Below are 18,776 nucleotides of genomic sequence, written 5' to 3'. Positions count from 1 at the left end.
GCGCAATAAGTATTTGCTCGAGTCCTGATATGGGAGGAATTCTCTTATGAAATTTCGGCCAATGTATGGGACCGGAATCCATCCAGCATCGTGATAAATTTGGGGAGCTTTGATAGCGAAGTCTGGTTACAGAAACCAGCTATAACTGCTAAAGGGAGCATCGTTGTGAGCACACGATACTAACGTTCTGATTGAATAATGGTTCACCTCTTCTGAGACATGTTAACGTGAAGCCAACAGTATAGCTATTTTTATCAAAGTTTGTGAAAAATTAATTACATATCTACTTCATAATTAATAATTTCGTGGGTTAAATCGCTCGGCCTGTTCGTCCCAAGAGTAAAACTGGTCTTTCCAACGCTTTTAGGGCGTCCTCTTGTATTTCTTATTCATTGGTGTTTATGGTGGATTCTATCTGGAGCCATTTTTTCTATGTGATTCTTTCAATTATTTCTATTATGTGTAACATTTTCTATGTTCAATTTAAGACGAAATTCTTCATTTCGTATGTGGTCTAATAGCGAATGTCCTGCTAAAGTTCTTAACAGTTTCATCTATACTGGTTCAACTATTCCTAATTAAATTGATTGTAATGTATTTAGAATTATGATTAGATCATGGAATCCCTAAATGGTAAGCCACTCCGAGAAAGATTAGTCTACGGTCCTGCTTCTTTCAGCAGGTCTCTCGACGTCTCTCTGTCCTTCGTCTTGGTTGTCCAAAGCTTGCCGAAGTTCTTTCTTAGACCGTCAGACACCTGGTCTGCTGTCGTATTCTCCTCTGTCCTATCCTAGAGTCCCATGCAGTTAAGCGGTGAGTTTATCTGATGGTTTCCAACTTCATCACATGGCCTTCCCATATCCATTACAAGTTTTTGTTGCGACATTGCGGATCTTCGTCATTTTCCTCATGTCCTCATTGCAATAGCCGAAATATATTCATGTTTATTTCATCTTGAGGGATTATATAGGAATCGAATTTCATTTTTGTAAAATCTGAATATTCATAACTTCAGTATCATTGGTGTCCAATAGTTTTTAATGCAACTGCAGTACTATATCTTGAAGTTTGATCCGTAGCAACTTCCTCTCATCTTTCTTTGGCACACTCAACATATTGTCTTCTTTCCGAGTTAGCGACTGTAGATGAGTACTGGCAGAATGTAGCTATCCATGACTTGTCTTGTTATTTCAAAACTGTCAGATTTTTCTCCAAGTATTAATCTTAGGCTCCAAAATTTATCCCATGCCATTCGTATTGTTAAAGGATAATGATTGACTCCTGGCCGAGATAATATGTGTACTCCTGTACGTATTCTAGCTGTTGTTGATTACTATGCTTGACGTCCTGTGTTCTATTTATAATTATTAGTCTAGTCTTTCCTGGTTTCAGCATTGACGGCCTGTGTTCTATTTATAATTATTAGTTTAGTCTTTCCTGGTTTCAGCATTAGCCCTGCTTGTCTGCAATATATATGTAAATGTAGTCAAATGTCTCACTTCCGGAATGTATGGAAATTTCAGCAACATTAAAGATTTACCGATACTGTATTTACTTCAACAGTACAGTTTATAAATATTGTAAATTAACGTATTTTTGGTATTATAAAAATGAGTTTTTTATGCAACCCAGAAGGTGACGTTTTTGTGTTAGGAACGAATTGTAAACCATCTAATTTTGAAAGTGTCACTCTTTTTACACTTATTTTAAAACGCATTCATGAAAACTAACGAAAGGAACTGAATTTGGAATGTCTGATATTCTAATTTCAAGCATGCTTATTTGCTACTTTAGGTACTTAATATCTTAGGCACTTTTTAAATATGCTTATGTTTGAAAACAGTGATAGTTTCTAGGTAATTAATTCTGCTCCTATTTTCAGTGAGTATTACACTTTTACTAAGTCATACAACTTTTGACCAATAAAACGGTACGAAAGGACACGTTTCAACCATTCATGGCTGTTTATCGCTACAATTTTAACATTTCCCTAGCATTTGTTTGTTTTTATAATTTCCCTAGCATTTATTTCTTTGTTTTCCAGCATTTCAAACTGCAAATTCTTTACGGTACTATAAAACAAGCTTTGCGATCGTCATTTGTTTACCGCATAGAAAGTCAACTGAAAATGGCGGCTCCGTTCAAACGTTTTGGCGAAGCTAACATTAGTGAAAGAAAATTGTATTAAGTCAATTAATATTTTATTGTATTAGAGTAGCTACTTTATTTCTTCCAACCTTTATATACTTTCTTCTAATCGTGTAATAGTCAATTAAATCCCACTCGAGTTTTGATTTTCTCTAGATAAATCAAAACCTCTAGTGACATTACTGTTGATAAATGCATTATTTTATTTTATATTGTTTTATTGCAATTTATACGTCAAAATCCTGATTTTATTCATGATTATTTATTATGTACAGTATTATCAAATATAAAAATATATCAATTTGAGTTACTGTATTGTTGAGTACACGAACAAGTAGAAGTATCTGTAGGTTGATCAGCAGTCCTCGTGCCGAGGAAGAGTTTCATCAGGTTATCACGAGCCGTGACGCATTTTGTTTGTGTGACAGGCTGGAACGTCTCTTGCGGTCCGTCGACAGCCGGAAACCACAATTCATCGGACAAGCCGGAAGGGGAAACCAGGAAGAATTCGGACTCTTGAGCTTGGAGTACGACGAGAACTTCTGCATGGGCGGTCCTGGGGTGCTGCTGAGCCGCGAGACGCTGGCCCGAGTGGCGCCCCACGTGAAGACGTGTCTCCGCAATCTGTACACGACCCACGAGGACGTGGAGCTGGGCCGCTGCGTGCAGAAGTTCGCCGGCATCCCCTGCACCTGGTCCTATGAGGTACGGTGAGTTGCATGCTATGTGTCTATCACATCACATTAAATTTATAATAAGGGCCTGGATTTTAGATTTCGATATACAGTACAATTTCTCGTTATGCGAAATATTGTAAACATTAGGACATTTAGGCATTTTGACAGAATTGCATTTATATTAAAGACTGATTCACAATAAACCGGGAACGGAAACGACAACGAGAACGAGAACGGAAATAATGTTAAAGTAAATGTATTTAAATGTGAGCATTCATAATAGTTAATTGTGTTCTTGTTGTCGTTATCGTTCCCGGTTTATTGTGAATCAGCCTTAACTGCATCAACGATTTTAATCACGAGTGGCCCGGCATGTCATTCAATATTTACAGACAGATGTATGCAGAAATTAGCCTATTTAATGAACTCTTCCCGAGAGAATTGGGTTGGCCGCGTCTCTATAAGAAATCTACTATACACGACCAGGGGCCCGGACGGCTTTGCTATTCACAAACTATCATCATCGTCGTCATCTATTCAAGAATGGCATGTTACAGTCTCAGTGCTGAATTTTCAGTGCACCTCTCCTTTGATCGACTCAAAGACCCCTTCCCATGTGGATGGTAATGAAAGGAAGCATAGTTTCTGAACTATATGTGGATGCATAGCTCACATTGTACACGATTTTTCCACTGGAGTTGGTAATTGTTTAAAAGATATATAACAAGCTGTAACTGAAGTTCCTACATGACATCTTCGTTTCTTTTGTGATCCCAATACTTAGGCCTATATCCCGCTGTTGCTGTCATGGATTTCATTTCATTCGATTTAGATATTTATTTCTCATTGATTGGAATTACGATACGAACTTTCTAGCTGTCATTACAACAGAAATGAAACATTTTCTTGAAAACAATTATGGGTTTAATATTATGTGCCACGTACGAGATAAACTATTAGCTTCACAAAGTTTTTATTCACCTGATGATAGTAAGACACACTGTATCATATTTCAGATTTGCTCCAATAACGTCTTCTGACTTGGAACGAATATTTTTAGAGTATTTCCTGAATATAAAAGGAGTATTTACTTTGATAAAATGAAGATGTTGTTTAGTCAACTGCCCAAAGACAGGTCTGAACCTCATAAGTGATACCAAGAAGGCACCACTTATGAGGTATCTAAGCCAGGAGATAATGGGGTAGGGTGGCCAGTTCCTTTCCCCCTTCATTGCATACATCGCCCACTAGCTACATATTACACTAGTCAGACTTCAGATGCATACAAACAATATTGTTCTTCCTCTGACACATATCGTCAAGTGAGATGTACTGCCTGATAATTATTATTTTTATTTTTTTTTATTTAACTAGCTAGCTAGCGAGTTCAAACTAAATTTATAAAACAAAAATGTTTCTAGCCACTACCGAAAGAGCCAGGCTCGTGTACAGTGTGGTCTTAGCCAATAATATAACATAACATTTACAAGGACAGTTTACTAAATACAGTAAGTAACTTAATTCAAGCCGATAAATAACACACGTGCAGAAAAAAAGAAGAAAGAGAAAAGGAGAGAGAAAAAAATCCATTTAATATAAATTGACAATCAGACAGAAGCCAGTGATATTCAATAAAAACATGAATATAGTCGACAGAAATAAAAGGTAAAAAAATACACACATTTGTTAATATTATATATCATGAATAATTTTATAAATTTCTTTTTTAAGAGCTTCAATTTTAAAATATTTCATATTTGGAAAATGGTTTGCAATTTTATTATAAATTCTTGGGCCGAAACTAGCACCATGTTTAAGAGCTGCACTTGTATGACATTTAGGCTCAATTAATGGGAAAGTAGACTTTTGTCTTCGAGTACGATATTCATGTCGATTAGATTTATATTTTTTTATATTTTTGTGGTAGTAAGTTAGTAAACTATATTTATAAATTTCTTCAATAGTTAATACTTTAAAATGTGTATAAATTAAATTTGTTGGGTAATCCAAATTTTTGGTTAGACAAATTTTTATTAATCTTCTGTGTAATAAAATTAATGGCTTAAGTAAAAATGATGCTACTTCACCCCAATTTATTATACCACATTGTATTAATGATTGTACATAATAGATGTACTTATCAACTAGAACCTCAGTCAGAGGATAAAATGAAAATGTTCATTGTTATTTGTTATAATGAGTCTAGAATCAATTATTGTATATTTTATATGTTATTTTCATATGTATGAGTAAATTATTTTAGTTTGGGATTTACGAAGTTTATAATTACAAATTATTGCTTTTTTATATTATTCGTTTATTATTTTCTTGTTCTAATGCTGTGGGCGACTGAGCACATGTACGGTTACCACCCGGCTGTACATGTTTGTCTTTCTGGTTCACTGAGAGATGCGCTATTACTTTTCATTCGGTAGAGATATAGTCCAAGCCCACACAACTTAACAGTTTCGGTATCAATTTCCTAGCTGTGCTTAAAACTACAGCCCACATTCAGGAACATAGCTACTTTGGTTGCTTAGTAAGGCTTCAAAATGTACCGCTCACGACTTAAAAAATTCTCGATTCAGTCCTTTAAGGGCCCTATACACGCAAAGACATACCCCCAAAGACATACCCTTGAGGTATGATTGCATGCTTAGATTTACCTCCTAGACTTATAGTTCACCAAGAAGACGTAAGAGGTCGTTGAAGTCAATTATTTCCCATTGAAAAATGCGATCGTTCGAGAAATACTATTCCTCCATGATTCTGTGTTCATTTGTTGACGATAGTATATCTGTAGTTTCGCTATTATAAGTGTTATTGTAACTTATATGACTTTCCATTAGCATGGAAAAGATTGATACATTTCTATAAATTCTAATATAATTGCATGAGAATAGTTACTTAAATGCGAAATTTCGTAGCTTGCCGCCATTTCGCTACATAGAGCTGCCGGCCCTTGTGCCGTAGGTCGGTAAACCAAGCTAATGACAACTCTGTGGTGATATTTTATTTAGGAACCGCAGAGCTTAGGCCTACTCAGCTTCAAAATTTAACGCGGGTATCAAGTGGCCGACAAATGTTGACTGGAGTCTATTCCCTTCCGGAGAATTTTACCATCCTGCCGATCAAGTTAAACTCAGGTTAACTCAAGATTAACTGGTAGTTAAGATTTATAATAGGCCTACGAAGAGAACGAAAAATTTCAGTTTAAACTGAACGTAAGGTTTAAACGACGTTATAATACCGACCCCAAGAGATTTATCAACAGAAGTTTGGAATTCGTGCTCTGAATTTTACATAGCGATCTGATCGTCGGAAATTAGGCGTGTATCAGTATTTATGTAACTTTATCACTATATTTATTTCCAATTTTGTTAAAACTTTCACTTTCTAAGAGTGCCATCAATATATTTTCTCATAAATCAGTCTGTTTTTAGGAGCTATGATGGAAATTGTGTGTTGTTGCTTGTAAGACAGCTGTTAGGGACAGAATTATCTCTCCGTGATGTCAGATCAGCTTTCTGTGACGAGGGGCAATACAAATGGAGGTATGAAAAGAAGTCTGGGGTTCTACAGTATAAAAACAGGGGAGGAATTTACATTATTCAAGGTAAAAGGACGTCGAACCTGTGAACGGGACGTGAGTGGAAAGTTTAGGTCCAATATCGGTCGGAATAGTTCAGTGGTGCCATCCGTGGAGTCGCATCTCGCGTGCCCGAGTAAAAACCGGTCCGGCTCGACCACGTCACCCCCCGCCCAAGTTATTGTACTTGTCCTGAGCAATTCCACCTCTTCAGGTCATTATCCACAGTCGTCACAAGATGTGTTTGTTGTGTTACAGTAATTACAACTTCCTTGTACACATGCAGTTTTACCGACACTTGTGTTCCTTTGCCCTTTTTTAATTAATTTGGAAATAGTAAAGAATTTAAAACATGAAACTTCATATACGAGATGATCGTTTTAACGTAAACTTAAACATAACAACATTACTCTTCCGACTACAATTAATAGTATTTGTACATTGTAGGAAGAATAATAATAATATAAAGTGGCGGCTCGTGATCATTTTTGTTGGTGGGGCTAGATATTTCACAAATTTTGCGGTATACGTTAAATAATGCACCAAAAATTTTTATTTAATTTTAGTTAATTATTTCTGATTAAAATTAGTTTAGCACAATACAACTAAAACTATCAACTACATAATAATGCGAATTCAACATTGAACTCATCAATTTGCAGAATTATTTATAAAGAAGATGTGTTCGTCTGTCCTTCTGACTGGCAAACTTTTCGATGATCTTGTTCTTGAAGTTCGGAATTTGATGGAGATTCTTCTTATGAATAGAATAGAAAGCCAACGAATTCAGCCTATCTTGACCTATTGTGTTTCTGAGAAATATTTTTATCCTGTTTACTAAAGTAATGTGCCGAAACTCCGTTGTGACCAGGCTTCGATCCTGGACACAGAAACACATGAAGTTGTTAGTTCCGACGATCAGATCGCTATGTAAAATTCAGAGCACGAATTCCAAACTTCTGTTGATAAATCTCTTAGGGTCGGTATTATAAACGTCGTTTAAACCTTACGTTCAGTTTAAACTGAAAATTTTCGTTCTCTTCGTAGGCCTATTATAAACCTTAACTACCAGTTAATCTTGAGTTAACCTGAGTTTAACTTGATCGGCAGTTCTCTGCCGTTTAAACTGCAGTTCAAGGCTCAACAGTGCAAGATGGCGGTTCCCGCAATACACATGGATTTTGCAGATGTTTTCCAAGAACTTATGAGGGACGATATGCGAGTGATCAATATTACTGAACGACCAAAGCAGCCAAGAATTTTTCGAAATAGAGTGCACCACTTTGAAATATACATAAATGAACATAAGTTTTAAAACAGATTGAGGTTTTCGAAGCAGACAGTCCTAACCTTCAGAATTAGGCTTATAGTCCTAACCTTGTTTCGAAAAATTGGAACTCGGATACAACATACAACAGAAGAATGAGAAAGTGCAAAAATATGTGTTTTAGGGTTTGAATTTAAAGATTATTTGAAAAGATAAATGATTTCTTTTCTATTTTTGAAAACATTCTGTTGAATCTCTGCATCAGTTACTAGTTGCGCTGCGCTATTTTTCCTCTGGTAGTAGGCATACTGAAAACGATGGAAGACTTCGGAGGTGTCCGTAAATCTAGTATAAACCTATTGCGCATTGTACTGTGTGTGGCAGACAGTCTCCTGGTAAGATTTACTATGGGGCTTGATTTATAAACACACTAATAATATTACCTAATTTTACTATATTCGTAAAAGTAATTTTATTGTCCGACTGAATTCTGTTTCATAAATATTTTAGACAACACATAAAATACGCACACTAATATTATTACTTCATTACTCAGTTGATTCTGTATGGAGTTACGTCGCGGATGGTCATGCAAGGTTTAGTTTGGTTGCATTGTGTTTGAGAGTATAACGTTGGTAGCCAGCGTTAAGAAACTATTTGAGGTTAAGTCTGAAAAGCATACTGAAGTGCACGGTATTGGTCCTCATTAGGTTTTTTTTTCTAATATTCTCTCTGATATCGAAGAACGAAGATGTTTCTTAATGAAGATTCTTCACGAGCGTCGGCTATTTTAAATCAATAATATAATTAAACAGATGCTATGTTCTTCTTTTCTTTCCTAGCAGTAATACCAATCGTATTCCACTACGGTTTAACTTAACCGAGATTCTGTAATATGGCACGTTGAGTTAAACTCATGGTTAGGTTTAACTTAGGTTTAACATAATCTTTAGATTAACCGTATTTATAAAACCGGGCCTTAAGCGGTAACGCATTAAATTGTTAGGATCTTGACATCGAAATATCCGAAGAAAATACCGGTAATCAATTACAATAAAAATGTTATCTACTACAAAACCAGACCTAATTTCGCATGTTTGCTTTTTAAGATTGGGCACGCGACCGACAATCCTACCGTTATTCAGTGCCGCCGATTGTCTCGACAGGTGGGAGCCTTAATATCCCGCCATCCCGGGTCTTTCGGGGCTTGTAATGGAATAGCTTTGCTTTTATGCTATTTAAGATCCGATATAATAGCTCGCATTATCTTTGATAACAAACCTATGGAACAAGTTTTAAGATGTAAATAGAGGATATACCGTAAGCCATCCGTCACACCAGGCTATCTAAGAAAACTATTGCCACATTCCAACGCATTTACCGGACCATAAGAAAAAAATTACGTAATAAAACAAGGAAAGATAGTCTACCTAATTCAAATTGTATAAACTTATAGCAATCCTGACGTTACTAAATGGATCAGAGGCCTAGACTATGAAGGACTTTATACAGAAATATAGTCTTCAGAAATTAAATTTCTAAGTGTAGTGGGAGGCTACAGACTGATGAACAAAAAAGAAATGAAGGTATAAAAAGAATTAGCAATACATTAACTTAACATAAAAATTGAGCAATGTAGAACACAGTGGACACAGCATGTATACCACGTATGACGACAATTCTACACTACAGGTTGATCCATTTGGGTATGGATAATATTAATTTATTACTATAAAGCTATTATGATAGTAGGAAAAATTTCTTTCTTGTTATATTATGATTAAAAGCTGGGAGTTTTCATATATGACAATCAACAATGCATAATCTGAAAGGACAAAAGAAAATTGTAGATGATTAAAATGGCTACTAGAAATCAACAGCGGGCACAATGTGTTCTTTGGTATGCTAAATTTGAGAGTGTTAAAAGAGTTCAAAGGGAATTTCGACGTGATTATGGTGTGCGTAATGTACCTAAATACGATTCCATAATGTTGTGGTATCGAACATTTGTAGAAACAGGTTGTGTTAAAAAAATACATGCAGGAGGTCGCAGGTGAAACCCAGTACGAGAAGCAGCTATCTCTTGGCTTGGTCTCCAAACTCCCCAGATCTAACCCCTCCTGGCTTCTTCGTGTAGGGTTTTGTTAAAGGCATTGTCTATTCACAGAAACCCAGGAACATTGATGATCTGAAAGTAAAAATTGCTCAAGCTTTTTAACTAATCACCCTCTCTTATGTTACAACGGACATGGGCTGAATTGCATCACCGTTATGAATTGTGCAGGGTGTGCAATGGGGGTCATGTTGAACTCTGAGGAATCTCCCATCTTTCAGTGTTGTATGCACAAAGTTTCAACAAATGAAGTTCAGTAGTAAATGTTTACGGTGTTTTTATTTTATCCATACCCAAACAGATCACCCTGTATATTCCAGTTGAAAGGAGACACCTGGGAAGACCGTTGAAGGGATGGGCAGACCAATAGATTATTGATACAAGTTTGGAGTTGGAACGGATGCAGAAGGAACCAATCAACATTGATGATGATGTTGATGATGTTGATAATGATGATAATGATCTGATATCAGGTATGATACAAAAATATTATACAAATTAATCTGCCAGAAAGAGAAAAGAAGGCTAGCAATGGCAAAGAAAGTTTTTAATAGAAAAAGGAGCATCTTCTGCTGACGTCTAAAAAAAGACTAAGAAACTAATGAAGTGCTTTGTGTGGAATGTGGTTTATTTTTTATTTTATTGGGTTATTTTACGACGCTGTATCAACATCTAGGTTATTTAGCGTCTGAATGAAATGAAGGTGATAATGCCGGTGAAATGAGTCTGGGGTCCAGCACCGAAAGTTACCCAGCATTCGCTCGTATTGAGTTGAGGGAAAACCCCAGAAAAAACCTCAACCAGGTAACTTGCCCCGACCGGGATTCGAACCCGGGCCACCTGGTTTCGCAGCCAGACGCGCTGACCGTGGAATGTGGTACTGTATGGAGCAGAACCATGAACATTACGGAAAAAAGACTTGAAGTATTTGTAATGTTGATATGGAGAAGTTTGAAGCGCGTGAAATGGGCAGACAGAATAATAAAAGAAGTTGTGCTAGAAAGAGTGGATGAAGAAAAAATAACGATGAAACTGATCAGGAAGAGAATATGGAATTGACTGGTTCACTGACTGAGAGTAAACTGTTGAATGAAGGATACATTGCAAGGAATAGTGAAAGGGAGAAAAGTTCATCAGATAATAGACTACATTGAGATATTTTATAGATCGTATGAGAAAGCAATTCGAAATAGGGAAGACTGGAGAATGCTGAGTTTGCAGTGAAAGACCTACCCTTGGGAAGAAAACTATTATGAGTTGTATACATGGTATGGAACAAAAACAGTGGAAGGTAGGATTAGGAAAGAACTGAGAGATATGCTGTACCTAGATTGCTGTACGACAGTTAAAAATAAAAACTATTAATTAAAAAGGCTGCTCGCTAGCAGCAGCAGAAATGCAATTCCTATAATCTGTTTAAATTTAATATGAATGTGACAGATGCAGGCCTTTTGAGAATGTAAGAAACGAACTAAAGGTTACCCACGTCGTAGAACATGACATGGAAAATAATAGAATAACAAATGTTTCAATGCTGCCAAATGGGCCAAATGCTAATCTTTATGATGTTGTGGAAAAATTCTATGAAACCTCAGTTACATGTTAAATTACAAGTAGAGGATCGAACGAACGTACGCCGCTCACTGCTCCTAGAATTGAACACTTTGATGTGAGCTAAAATTACCAGAACAGTTTACTTGGAGTTCTTTCATTAAGGAGAAAATTTTCTAACTTGCCGTAAACCTACAAAATGGGTCTCTCAGCTTTATTACATCGTCCTCGGCCGGCTGTGAATCGTGAAACCTCTCCATCAGTGGCAAGAATGATAACCGCCACAACCCAAATAAACTATCAATGGAAGTATAAACAAATCAAATTAATTAAAGGGAATTGCTGAATGGTTTTTCGACATTTATTTATAAACTGTAATTATTTTTAAGGGGACACTACGGTGAAGTAATGCTGAAAAATTAAGAAAATCCACTTGTTTTGTTTTTATGATCGTAGGCCTAATTATATTTCAAATAGTTTTAAATGATCCAGCTATAAAATCAAATGTGGCCAAACATACGGTGCGTGAATGAGTTCATTTTTTTATATTTTAGTTTGTTATTTAACGACGCTATATTAACTACGAGGTTATTTAGCGTCGGTGAGACTGGTGATAGCGAGATGGTATTTGGGGAGATGAGGCCGAGGATTCGCCATAGATTACCTGATATTCACCTTACGGTTGGGGAAAACCTCGGAAAAAATCCAACCAGGTAATCAGCCCAAGAGGGGATCGAACCCGCGCCCGAGCGCAACTTCAGACCTGCAGGCAAGCGTCTTAACCGATTGAGCCACGCCGGTGGCTTGAATGAGTTGAGAGAAATGTTTTTTTAATGCTGTTTTCCCGGATTTAAAATTTTTAAGCTCCTCGCACAACAGTTATTGCCTGATTGGTTTGAAACTTCTCACAGAGGTCAATTAAATGTTGATAAACAAAATGTAATTAGCGTTTGTATGAAATATTAATATTAAGTTCCTTTGGGACATATTCATATTGTGCTTAGATTAAAATTTTCTATAATGATAAATTTATGAAATGTAAAAATTTTTATGCTCGACCATGCCGAAATGTAGTAATTATACACCTGGTAGCAGTCCTTTAATGCATGTCATTAAAGTACACCTACTCACTAAAGTACAGGTGTTCAGCCAATGACAACTCAGCTTACAGGTGTTCAGCCAATGACAAGTCAGCTTTGTACCGTTATAAAACCGCAAGTATCGATTATTCTCGGATATGCAATCGAAAGAGAATTAGCGAAAAGTCACGGAGGCTGGAAATCCAATACTGTCGCAGAAGGTTATGTTCTGTTACTATAATAATTAGCGTTAATTGTAAATAATATTCAAATAAATTCAATTTGTCATCTCGTTTTTCAATGTCGAATTCAATAATCAAGGTTATATCAAGTTTAACGGGATTACATCAAGGTCAATGACATTATTGTGCCTCGGAAAAAATCAATACTTTCGCGTCTGCGCACTTCTCACAATTCATGACCTAGAACAAGGTCACTTCCGAGCTTGTCAGATACAAATAAAATGTATACATCGCTTGCGCTCGTTTCATAAACATCCATACTCGCTTCTTAATTACTATCATTATAGGCTCGTTGCATAATGTACTAATAGTGACTCACTATTTAGACGAGTCCATAAAGCTAATACATTTTTATTCCCGTGATTATTTTCAAGCTTTTAAGCAAATATGAACTAATAATTTTGAAAACTTTCACACTAGGAGCCTTTTTAGTGACGTCAATATAAAATATATTAAAAAATATGATTTCAAAACTATTAGCCCTAATGGCATAAAATTTTGTACAGATGATAGTCTTGTAGGTCTGTTTATGTAGTTTAAGTTTAACAAATTTTGGATGAAAATTGTGGAAGTTTTAAAAATTATATATGTCCTCTTAAGTATTTCTCATATACCGAAAGAAATTTAAACTTTTTAAAATAATTCCGCATACTCGATTGAATTTAACAGACACCTAGAGAGCAATGCCAGATTCCTTATCGTAAAACACGTTTCTACGAGCTGCCAATTTATTAAATTGTACTCCCAGAGGGAGTAATAGATTTTCATGTAAAATTTCTAACCTCTGGACTAAGAGAAATGGCGGTACACACCTTCTAATCACTATATTGTGCACCAATATGCCTGGGTTAAATCCAAAATCTCTCCTTTAATGCATAAAATGAAGAGAAGGCGTATGTCACTGTTGATAGTGATTTGTTCGTCGAACGGGGACGTTAAGCCTGCGGCCCCCTTGGTGCTATTCGACAGGAATAGGCTACGTGCCGGCACTGGGTTTCCTCTTCTTCCTTCCTCATCTTCATCATCATCCTCACTCATTCCCTATACTACACTTACACGAACACTCACACTCCCCCTAGTACAAGTACACGACATAACTCTCTACAGATACACATGTATAGCGTGGTCAGCCGAAGTGGTGTGCAAATTGAAAATGGGTCACAGTGCTGCCATATATCCGCAATATACGGAACCCGAATCACGCAAGTGAAAGTGGGTAGGCATTGGATACATACATACATACATACATACATACATACATACATACATACATACATACATACATACATACATACATACATACATAATCTTTGAAAAATATTGGACTGCAAGAGGTCAAATGACTTTATTGTCAAATGCCTGGCATTAGAAAACAACAACATACATACATACTGTACATACAAACAAACCAGTGGCGGCTGATTGACTGAGGCAAGTGAGGCCGGGCCTCAGTCACTTGACATAACTGAAATCAAATTTTGTGTTTTTATATAATGTATTAGTTACATGAATGAACCATATATCGCTGTAGAAGCATTTGAAAACTTTGTGATGTATATAGACTTGTTTTGCAGTGAAATTTTTTTACTGAGGTCAGAATCGCTCGTGCCGGGTCTGGCTTGTGATGTATATAGACCTGTTTTGCAGTAAAATTTGTTCCTGAGGTCAGGATCGCTCGTGCCGGGTCTGGCTTATGCATTTCGTGTCTTTTCGCGGGCTTTGAGTTTGCGCTTAAAACGTTGCAGCTGAGGCACAACTTGTCAGGCCTCGTGGCCTGGTCAGGTTTCACTCCTCCCATCGCATGGGCCGGCCTCAAGGGTAGAGTGGGTGGGAATAGCAATGGTGACTTGTCTTCCTAAATAGGCCATAAATAACAAAAATTCCAGCTCTTTGACAGGCAGAGACCCACTCTATTCTCTCCCCTTATGTCTTAAGCGAGGGTGTTGTACTATTGTACTTCGTAGTACAGTAGTGAATCTGGGCCAATGTTGTTATGTATTTCGGGAAAATATAAACAGAAACAAATGAGAGAAATAATGCTGGTGCAGTTAATTCATTGCGAGAAGAAATAATATTAAAAAAGGAAGTTTTAAATAAAGAGAGAGACTACCGAGATACGTACGACATCGCTGAAAATTTTCCTGACACATAATCTTAAAACGCGAGTTTCTATTGCATCCTGGTATGAGCAACATAAATGGTTAAGTGGTAATGTGATGCAAAATAAACTTCTCTGTTGGCCTTGTTTGTTGCTGTGAAAGGAAAAAAATAAAAAGAAAAGAAAGAAAGGGAATTTCAACACACAATATGGGTTGCTGAATCAATCACTGAAACAATCACTGAAACTCACAGCATAACAGCTTATTTGGTGAGTGAAATTATTATTTTTCATTAATCGTAATAATAATAATACAGTAATAATGATATTAATAATATAATAACAATAATAATTAATATCATAAACAAACATTTTCTATCGGAGGCACTTAAATTAGTTGCATCTGGCCTCACCGAGGATTTCGATCACCGGCCGCTACTGAAACAAACAAACAAACAAACAAACAAACAAACATACATACATACATACATACATACATACATACATACATACATACATACATACATACATACATACATACATATTTCATCTATATTTTATAATCTTTACGAGCACATAAAATACATAGGCTATTCCAATAAAAGTAGATTTTCTTTTTTGTTGAATCCAAGAAAAGTTTACGTTTTCAGCTTGAAATAAATATTTCTAGACATGTGGTAATAGTAACCACTGATTTTACTTGGCACTTATGTGGAGAACATTCGGAAAATGCAGAGTCAACTGCCACAGTAGAATATTTAGTTCAAAATTGAATAATTTTGTGAGTCAACAAAGCTCACTGAATCATGTCTGCTCATTGTCCGAGGTTGCTGATGCACGACCCTTATTCAATTTTGTTCGAATTAACATATTGAATCCAGGCCTGTGACCCTGTTCCAAAGCGCTACCGACCTACTATTTTACTGTGCCTTTCGAGTTTCATCCAAATAATGTGAGATTTGTTATGAGTTGAATCGTATTTTATAGTGATACTTTGCTATCATTACATAATAATGTATTAAAACATAGAGGGTCACCACAGGTGTTTGTGGAAGTCCGTAATATGTCCTAATATGCCGTACTTTATATTTATTAAAGATGAATTTAATAACTGGATTTTCCTTAATGTTTCTGAAGTTTCCATTTTTCCTTTGATATTGAAGCGAATATGACAAATAGGTTTTCTTTAGAAGTGCAATGTTTATGTATTTCATTACCGAAAGTTATGGGGAATATTTCACGGGAGGAACAAGGGTCGTTCCCGTAAGCGATTTGCGTGCAGATCGTTGCATTTCTTAAAAATGACACTGTACTGTATATTCATATGTCCAACCAAAGGAGGTAAGAATTTTCAAGGAGCTTTTCGATAGCTTTATAGAGGAGAAATGGACCTAATTCTGACATAAATGCGTGACTAGATTATGATGATGATGATAATAATAATAATAATATAGACATAAATATACTAATGTTTGTTGTACTATTGTTATCTTATGACTTATGAATTTTGATGATTTAAACTTTTTATGGCGGAACGCCGAATGCATACAAAATAAGGCAGGTTTATTATATGGAGATGAAAGCCGGTCAGGACTAGGAAGTTTGTGTAAAGTCATCTTAGCCGATCCTTGTTATAGTGTACATTCTTTCATTTGCTGCTCAGTCACACAACCTTTGTGTCCACCACAACGTTAACAATGCCATTAATTTACGACAGAAGGTATAATAGTTATGTAGGCCTATACAGATTATAAATGTCTGTAGGAAAAAGAAATTATTATAATATAAAGATCACCATCATCATATTATTTACAAGAAACTGTTATTTTGATCCATTACATCAATTACAAATTGTCACTAACTACATTTTTGATAATTGATAATAGAGTAATATAATTGGATTGGGATGTCAAACCAGACTGAACACAGAGAGGTTCAATTCTCGAGTAGGCTATGCATGGTATGATGATAATGATAAATCTTTACTTCCGTGCTTTAAATGGAACTCACATAAGAAACTGGGTATATAATTGGAACAATCATAATGTAAAGTTGGATACTGAACATATTTCAGGCACAACATATAATATTGCATAATGCTAAGAAAAAAGGTAAAAAATTACAAGTAAATTCAATTGTCTTCATTGTATTTCTGACATTTGTCATGGCAGGGGTTGTTTTCATAAATGAATTTCTTTAATAACATTAATAAATTTACTTGTGATTTGTAACTTATAGAATGCTGCAGTTGCATAGGTTAATGCTAGGAAGAAGACTTACAAATTACAAGTAAAAATACTGATATCATTATTGAATTTACAATCTCCTGTTGCATACTTTCGTACTTACAAATGGCTTTTAGGGAACCACCCTCATTGCCACTCTCACATAAGCCCGCCATCGATCCCTATCCTGAGCAAGATTAATCTAGTGTTTCTCAAATTCATTTTAATATTATCCTCTCATCTAAGTCTCGCCCTCTCCAAAGATCTTCTTCCTTCAGGTCTTCCAATTAGCACTCTATATGCATTTTTAGATTCACCCATACGAACTACATGTCCTGCCCATCTCAAACGTCTGGATTTAATGTTCCTAATTATGTCAGGTGAAGAATACAATGCGTACAATTCTGTGTTGTGTGACTTTTTCCGTTCTCCTGTAACTTCATGACTCTTAGCTCCAAATATTTTCCTAAGCATCCTATTCTCGAACACCCTTAATCCCTATTCCTCTCTCAAAGTGAGAGTCTAAGTTTCACAACCATACAGAACAACCGATAATATAATTGTTTTAAATTGAAACTAATATTATTATTATTATTATTATTATTATTATTATTATTATTATTATTGAGCAGCTGGCTACGGACTGGAAGGTCCGGGGTTCGATCCCAGGTGGTGACAGGATTTTTTCTCGTTGCCAAACTTCCAGAACGGCCCCGAGGTTCACTCAGCCTCCTATAAAATTGAGTACCGGGTCTTTCCCGGGGGTAAAAGGCGGCCAGAGCGTGGTGCCGACCACACCACCTCAGTCTAGTGCCGAGGTCATGGAAAGCATGGGGCTCTACTTCCATGCCCCCCAAGTGCCTTCATGGCATGTTACGGGGATACCTTTACCTTTTACCTTTTATTATTATTATTATTATTATTATTATTATTATTAGTTATTAGTGTTTTCTGATAGTGAATTTTACAATCTATTGTTGCATACTTGAAATTAATATTATTAGTTGTTAGTGTTTACTAATAGTTTTCCCACAAGTCTACATTCACCAATAGTTACATATTATCAGTGAAGTTTGTTTGTGGTGAACAATATTAAACTGAATCATGATATTAATTATCTAGTTTGTAATTATTCAAATGAAGGAGATTTACAGAATTCTCCTCCAAGGCGACAAAAAGTCTGTAATTTCCCCATAAATTTGTATTTTCAATATGATTCCGATTTCATTTAAAGGTTTAGAATGCTTCGTAACAAGGCAGAAAGAGTGCTAAGTGTCGTTATGTATGAAGAAATAACAGTTTATAATGAATAAGAAATGAAGCTGTGTTGGAAAGAGTGGGTGAAGAAAGAGTGATGCTGAAACTGATCAGGAAGAGGAAAAGGAATTGGTTGGGCCACTGGCTGAGAAGAAACGGCCTATGAAGGATGCACTGGAAGGAATGGTGAAGGAGAAGAGTTCGGGGCAGAAGAACATATCAGATGATAGACGACATTAAGATATATGGATCATATGAGGAAACGAAGAGGAAGGCAGAAAATAGGAAAGATTGGAGAAAGCTGGGTTTGCATTGAAAGACCTGCCCTTGGGCAGAACACTATGAATGAATGAATGAATGAATGAATGAATGAATGAATGAATGAATGAATGAATGAATGAAGAAAAAAAGAACTTGACTTTGGGCCTTATTATGTGCACTGAAACAATAATTTGTTGAGTCATTCCAGAGAAAACGGAACAGGAAATATATATTCTGTAATGAAAGAATTTACATAATCTTTTTAGATT

General features: G+C 36.0%; 1 protein-coding gene across 1 annotated transcript in view; it reads left to right on the top strand.

Moving 5' to 3' along the window:
* Positions 1-18,776, top strand: part of Chsy (Chondroitin sulfate synthase) — a 348,900-nt gene that overhangs the window by 36,986 nt on the left and 293,138 nt on the right. Inside the window, exon 2 of the mRNA XM_069823806.1 lies at positions 2,577-2,853. Within this exon, the coding sequence (XP_069679907.1) occupies positions 2,577-2,853 (277 nt within the window). The remainder of the gene's footprint in view (positions 1-2,576; positions 2,854-18,776) is intronic.

The sequence above is a fragment of the Periplaneta americana genome, chromosome 4, assembly GCF_040183065.1.
Source record: "Periplaneta americana isolate PAMFEO1 chromosome 4, P.americana_PAMFEO1_priV1, whole genome shotgun sequence".
NCBI lineage: Eukaryota > Metazoa > Arthropoda > Insecta > Blattodea > Blattidae > Periplaneta > Periplaneta americana.
The sequence above is the reverse complement of the archived record's forward strand: the minus strand, read 5'-3'. Positions and strand labels throughout refer to the sequence as shown.